This window comes from Pelecanus crispus, chromosome 1 (genome assembly GCF_030463565.1).
Source record: "Pelecanus crispus isolate bPelCri1 chromosome 1, bPelCri1.pri, whole genome shotgun sequence".
Lineage (NCBI taxonomy): Eukaryota > Metazoa > Chordata > Aves > Pelecaniformes > Pelecanidae > Pelecanus > Pelecanus crispus.
This window is the reverse complement of record NC_134643.1, coordinates 131,904,772-131,912,386: the sequence shown is the minus strand read 5'-3', so window position 1 is coordinate 131,912,386 and position 7,615 is coordinate 131,904,772. Positions and strand designations below refer to the sequence as shown.

The 7,615-nt window shown below is 38.3% G+C and overlaps 1 protein-coding gene across 1 annotated transcript in view; it reads right to left on the bottom strand.

Annotated features, from left to right (window-relative positions):
* Positions 1-2,127: 2,127 nt before the first annotated feature.
* The window catches only part of CFAP47 (cilia and flagella associated protein 47), a 353,360-nt gene continuing 347,872 nt past the window's right edge, over positions 2,128-7,615 (bottom strand). The window contains exon 64 of the mRNA XM_075714741.1: positions 2,128-2,349. Within this exon, the coding sequence (XP_075570856.1) occupies positions 2,128-2,349 (222 nt within the window). The remainder of the gene's footprint in view (positions 2,350-7,615) is intronic.

Below are 7,615 nucleotides of genomic sequence, written 5' to 3'. Positions count from 1 at the left end.
GTAAATTCTATTAGTAAAATCAGGAAAAACAGTCTCAATGAAGAAAGAAGCCACAAGTTACCTATCCAGTGATCTTAGAAAGCATGTCTGCATAGATCTGATTCTCCACATTGCTTCAAGAGCAAAGAAAGCTTGAATACCCATCTAAAGTCTCCTGTGGATGGGAAGAATTAAAATGGAATCACAATATGAATGGCACCTCTGGTTTGTTTATTTTAGGAAATAAAGTAAAATCTGGACAGTATGACATGGAAACATGTTTCACCTCAGCAACTACTGACCTGTCAGCCAGGGAACTACCAACCTGTCAGGCTCACCTCTGTGCCTGGGAAGATCAGGGAACAGATCCTCCTAGAAGCTATGCTCAAGCACATGGAAGACAGGGAGGTGATTCAAGACAGCCAGCATGGATTCACCAAGGGCAAGTCCTGCCTGACCCACCTAGCGGCATTCTATGAAGGAGTGACTGCATCAGTGGACAAGGGAAAAGCAATAGATGTCATCTATTTGGACTTCTGTCCCCCACAACATCCTTCTCCCTAAATTGGGGAGATATGGATTTGATAGGTGGACTGTTCAGTGGATAAGGAATTGGCTGGATGGTCACATACAGAGGGTCGCGGTCAATGGCTCGATGTCCACATGGAGACCGAGCAAGTGGAGTCCCTCAGGGGTCCGTACTGGGACCGGTGCTGTTTAACATCTTCATCAATGACATATACAGTGGGATCGAGTGCACCCTCAGCAAGTTTGCAGATGACACCAAGCTGAGTGGTGTGGTTGACATCCCAGAAGGAAAAGATGTCATCCAAAGGGACCTGGACAAAGGGACCTGGACAAGCTGGAGAGATGGGCCTGTGTGAACCTCATGAGGTTCAACAAGGCCAAATGCAAGGTCCTGCACCTGGGACAGGGCAACTCCCAGTATCAATGCAGGCTGGGGGATGAAGGGATTGAGAGCAGCCCTGCAGAGAAGCACTTGTGGATACTGGTGGATGAAAAGCTAGACATGAGCCGGCAATGTGCACTTGCAGCCCAGAAGGCCAACCGAATCCTGGGCTGCATCAAAAGCGGTGTGGCCAGCAGGTCGAGGGAGGGGATTCTGCCCCTCTGCTCTGCTCTGGTGAGACCCCACCTGGAGTACTGTGTCCAGCTCTGGGGCCCTCAGCACAAGAAGGACATGGACCTGTTGTAGCGGGTCCAGAGGAGGGCCACAAAAATGATCCAAGGGCTGGAACACCTCTCCTATGAGGACAAGATGAGAGAGTTGGGGCTGTTCAGCCTGGAGAAGAGAAGGCTGCAGAGAGACCTTATTGTGGCCTTTCAGTACTTAAAGGGGGCCTATAGGAAGGATGGGGACAATCTTTTTAGCAAGGCCTGTTGTGACAGGACAAGGAATAACGGATTTAAACTAAAGAAGAACAGATTTAGACTGGATATAGGGAAGAAATTTTTTACAATGAGGGTGGTCAAGCACTGGCACAGGTTGCCCAGAGAGGTGGTGGAGGCCCCATCCCTGGCAACATTCAAGGTCAGGTTGGACGGGACTCTGAGCAACCTGATCTGGTTAAAGCTGTCCCTGCTCCCTGCAGGGGGGGTGGGCTAGGTGACCTCTAAAGGTCCCTTCCAACTCAAAGCATTGTACGATTCTATGATTCTATGAAAATACTGCAAACTTTTGGAAAGCATTTTATTGTGAAAGAGATCAGGGATTGTTTTTTTTGCTTTGTTTGCATGGGTGTAGTATTTTGAACATCACACAGAATGTTCATTAAGGCTTCCTATTAATGTCTTGCCAAACTAATATCCCTTAGAAAGCAAAGCATTAGTTTGCATTCCCCAGTTTTCAAGTAGATTTTTTCAACTCAAAATTTTTTCTTATTAGAACTTGTTGACATCTGTATGATATACACAAACTCTTAGGTAAGCATCTAAAATCCCTCATGGAAAAATAAGAATATTATTAGAGCTCAGGCACTCTGAATCTTCCATATAAAGCCTACAATCAATGCATATAATATCTGCTTTAAAAAAAAAAAACAAAATAAAAAAACATATCCTGTTTTTATCTGAAGAATTTATTTGGCAAACGTGTCTCATATCCTCCCCCACCAAAAAAATAACTGATCATAACTTTCTCTGTTTTGTCCTCAGGACCAAAGGTGCCCCCTTGATTGGTGAGGATACTCCAGTAGTTGTAAGTTTCAGATTTTCACGTAAAAAATTGCGCTGTTGAACTGTGGCTGATCTTATGTAACTGCTAGTAGAAACAACTTTTGCTGGCCTTGTAGGTGGTACGGTTTGTGGAGGCAGTCCATTGATTTCATATGTCCACTGCATTGATTGTGTCTGCAAATAATGAACAGAGACATAGAAATAAAAAATAATTGGTGATCAAATACCTTGAAACTTTTTGACAGTGATTTACCATGCTACATTGATTTCAAAAGATATCCTTTTCCATGTAAGGTACTGGAATAACACAGAATAAGAATTACATTGCTGGAACACGGAGACCAGAAATCACATTTAACGTTATGAATTCAGGACCAGGCATAACACAATGGAGTAATAAAACTTCCTAGCTGATCTACAATTCCTTTTTTTATTTACTAAACCCCATAGCTCTGTATGTTGTTCAAAGGTAATTATTCCATAGTACAATATAAATGCCTCAGGTTCATACTGTAGGATTTAATTGCAGCTCTGGTATTGGTAATAATTTCATTAACAAACGGTGGATTTTTTGCATTAAAATAATTAACAAAACTAAGAGAAAAGGACTCTGAGTATGCACAAGAGAATTGCAGCTTCCTGTTGAAATCTCTAGTTTGAAGAATATTTATGTGAATCGAAAATGGCAGTCTTCATTTGCTTTCTGTTTATAAGTGGTCTCCAGGAATGTAGCATATGTTTCTATGTCATGTCTTGTAATGCTTGAGTACTTGATTCTCACTGAGTACGTGACTCTTATTCTTACTACACATTCCATCTATTTGTACTTAAGGAGTATTATTTCTGTGCATATGAAGGCTATACTGCTGTCTATCTCCCATGTTTCATCTGTGTCCTGAAGCAGAATTTTGGTTGCTAAAACCCCATGTGTACTATTGCAGATCTTCCAGTCATTTTTCTTTCAAAATGTATCACTTTAATTCTTGAAAGCAGGTCTTTATTCCAAGTCTTTAGCATTTCCTCATCATTACACCTAGGAAAAGGTCTGTTCACGGGTCTTTAGTTTTCTATTCTCCTTTTCCTTTAAAAAAAACACAAGCAAACAACAGAAAAATTACAAAACCCAAAGATCTCAAATAATGTGTCATTATGTCCCACTTTGTACTATGCAAAAGAAAGACAAAGCTTTGCATGCTGGCTTTAGGTATGCTCTGTCATCTATTCCTTCATATTCAGTGACTGAAAATCCCAGGTTTTATGTTTGGGGCTTTTTTTACTTCCAAGGCAAAACTTGTAGGGAACGCTAAGTAAAAAATATGGCATGATGTAGGTCTATTAAAATATATTCATACAAGTGATTTTTTTTTTTATACAGAACATAGAACATACTGAATGTATATAGTACATATATACATAGTACACAGTACGTGCCAGACTCTATGACTTAGCAGACTCAAAGCAGTGGAGTCAAGTTATTTAAGTGACATTTCCAAATTCCCAAGATCTGCCTTTCCACATTTGGCACAGCCCTGCAATAACACAGCCATGCTGCTTGTGGTTCTAGTGTAGGTTTGTTAGTACTAGGTTTTTGCATCGTGTTGCATTGAACTACAGAGACATGACTTGTAGGATCACCTTTCTGTCGTGCTCCAAGTCATAAAAGATTTATCATTCCAGCAACGGTTGTGGTTTATGTAATTCATCTCCCATTTAAAACTAACTTAATCCTTAGAACAATCATTTGTAGATATAACCATTACACCTAACACCAGTGTAATTTTTCATCCAAAGAAACAAAAGGTCAGAAAGGCTGCCAATCTGGAAATCAGTGAAACAATCAACCTCAACGCTCAAGTTTTTCCCTCAAGCACTTAGTTAACAGTCTGACTTCCAACATGACTGGCTTTGTGGCCCTTTCGCTCATTCCAGTTTGAGAGCTCTGCTTCTGCTTTGCTGCTGGGCATGTCTATATGCCAAGCAGATTTGGCCTACAGAGAGGAGCATCATTATCCAAATATCATGACAAATTTTCAGATAGCATAAATGCCATCAACGATCTCCAGAGCACAGTGTATATATTTGTCTAGTTATTTATTGCATCCTGTCAGTTAATTATGGTCTAGGTAAAGCACTACAAAGGCCATAGGGAAGAGTAGTCAACCTTCTCCATCTCAAACTTTCTCTTTAACTAGTATTCTCATTCTTTCTTTAACTAGTATTTTGGTAACTGAATATATACTTTTCTATGCTAATGTTGAAAGGATAGGTGACTTTTTTTGCTATGTATTTTTAAAAAAACTCTTTTTAAAACCTCTACTTTAAAATTGGCAGTACTGGTTTTACAGTGTCTTCTGAATGAATTGCTTTATTCAAATAAGATTGGTAAGCATAAGATCTTAATAGATATTTCACCATGCATGCATAATTTTTTAAACTTTCATTACTATTCTGCTAAAATCAAAATCTAATTTAAATTGAATATTATTCCTCTGTAAAACAGGCATATTAGCTCATCTTTATTCTCATCCTTATTTAATACCATGAAATGATCTAGTAACTCCACTGCGTATAAAGATAAAATCCAGCAAAAGCAGGTGTGACATGGGCCAACACCAGTATCTTATGTCCAAAGATAAAGTTGTCATTTATGAAAAGTAAATCGCTCTCCAAAGTTAGCTAGTTGTTTTATTAACTTCAGTACAAGATGAAATGCTTTATCTTTCTTTAATATTCCAGATGAACAACTTAGTTTAAGGAAAATTTAACCTCAGGGTCATATTCACTGTGTGCAAGTTTCATTGATCACTTCAAGGTCAGAGAAAAGATCTGATAGGTGTTTCAGCCAAAGACTTAAACTGAGTATCAAGTTACTAAAAAATCATTTCTGTTCATGAAATCCACATGTATTGTAACTTTATTGTCTATAGTGATCTTAATTGTTTGAAGTGGGATTTAACCAAAAGTGATGGGCTATGCCACCACTCAACTTCATTTATCATCAGCATCAAACAACTGATATAGCCTTCTGGGTAGTGATAACCTTTTGCTAATTTTCTGCTTGCTATACAAATATCCTAGATTGTATATTCTGTGAAAAAAAAGCTTGTGGCTTGACTTGGTGAAAAAAGCCACCTATTCTGTTGCTGCTGTAACCTACGTCAGGTGTGGTTCTGTGGCAGGAGAGATTACACTTTGCCTGGTGGAAACTCATTGGATTCAGTGGGCATTATGACATGAACCCTTTAGATAGGATCCAGCAGGCTAGAACAAAAAAAAAAAAAAAAAAAAAAGAAAGAAAAGAGCAATGACAACAAAAAAACCCACCCTAACTTATTATCTTGATCTATTGTAGTCTATCTATTGTAAATCATGTGCTATCATCCAAGACAGTTGGAGACAGTCATTGTGAAAAAATTGTGCATTTATGTACTGATTTACTGAAAGAAAGACTCTTGTTTTAGTTCAGCATTCTCTGCTAAAGGGGAAATAGTGTTACACGAATGGAAAAGAGTTACTGTAACTGTCAAGATAATTTGGGTTAGTGCTTTATTTAGCACTAGAACCACTTAGAATTCAGTATTTTCAAGACAACCTAGAATTCAGTAATTTTCAAGACAACCTAATATTCAGTAATTTTCAGAAAACCTTAGACACCCACAAATGTCTATTTTACTAGAATGTTTAATTTCCAAGGGCAAAATATTAGGTTTTCAAAAGCTGCTGAAGCCTAAGTATTTTTCTTCAGAGTAAGGTTGTACTGGTTAACTCAACAACTATTCTAGCCAATATGAAAACTGTAGCAAGAGCAAGTCTACCAAGTTCAGAATCCATGCAAGTGCCTCGAAGCTGCTGCTTTGAGTTTCCAGGTCAGATGTGTTTCAGTAAAGGAAAAGACATAACACAATTCAGACTTTTCTGGAGTGGTGGAGAGGAGGGAAAGAAAGACTTCAAAAGGTCCTCTATATATGACCATACAACTATGATAGAATATTTGACTTACAAGCTGTATTTACTTGCCTAAGAGGTGTGTCAAAATTTCCCAAATCAGAGGAACTCTTCCTCTTCCTACGCTTAAGGCAGTGCAATTTATTATATCAAATTTGGAACAATCCTAATACCAACACTGATAGTAACAAAGTCCAAAGATGAAGGTATTGAATATACTGCAATCTACTAGAATAGAAATATAAAAGAAAATCTCTGTTAAGAAGATATACCTAAAATAAACATAGGTATTTAAGAATCCCAGGCTCCCTGCAATGCATCTCTAGGCCTATTTCACATGCAATTTAAGAAGAAAGACCAGATCACAGTCTGAACATCTTTGACATTCTGAGGGAGGATTTCTTGTTGAAATGAATTACTTCCTCTATCAAAACCTCAAAATTCCTGATGACTATAACCTAATTGAAGTGTGAAGAGAGAAATAATTTGGCTCACCTGGTTGGAGTAATGGCCAGCTGCAGAGCTAAATCCTTCTGAAGAATATTTTGAAGAATGCAAAAATGAGATGCATACTGTCACTTTTTACTAAATATCATAAGTTATTCAACTAAGTTATTTAACCATCTTGATGGCTGCCTGAGTAATGTTCATGAAGTAATTTATTCAGCAAATACTGGTAACAGTCACCAAATAATTTATATAAAAGTATATTTTTTGGTATTCAATCCACCCTTACAGATGGCTTATGATTCATAGGATTAATTTGCAGAACACAGATCATCCATGTGTATTCACTGTAGGCTGGCAGTGCTACTGAGTTACATGCTAATTAATTGCCAGAGAAATCTATGTTAGGAGGGCGTTAAATGTTGGGAGCAAGTATCAGGAGTTTTAAGGTAAATGGTATTCCAATTATCTTCCCAACAGTGTTAACTCAGGGAAGTCCAAATAAAATTTGCAAGACTTCCAAATAAGTTAAACCCCGGGAAGTTACAAATGGTGCAGCCAATATTCCCTGATCTTTAATTCATACTGCAGTGGTAACAAGCAAAACATGGCCAACCTATTATGATCAGTGTATACAGAATGAAACGAAACCAAGCCTTTATGTGAACTGTGGAAGGGAAGAGCAAAGGCAAAAAAACTCCTGGATCAAGATAAAGACAGTTTAGTAAGTGAAGGAAAGAGGGGAAAAAAAACCCAACAAAAAACCAACAAAAAAACAAGTGATGCAAAGGCAGTCGCTCACCACCTCCCACAAGCAGACCAATGCCCAGCCAGGCTCTGAGCAATTTCTAATGAAGAAGATGGCTAACAATCACTTTCTTAGCTTGGGGGAACATTTCCAGATAGAATTAAAGGTGGCTTAATTGACTTAAGCAGTTCAAATAATAGATGTTTCACAGCATTGCTTAGATGTAATACAATCAATATCAACCTTTCCTTCAGGACTAGCAATGGTTTGAATACCCTCATACAGCAATGGTTCCCATAT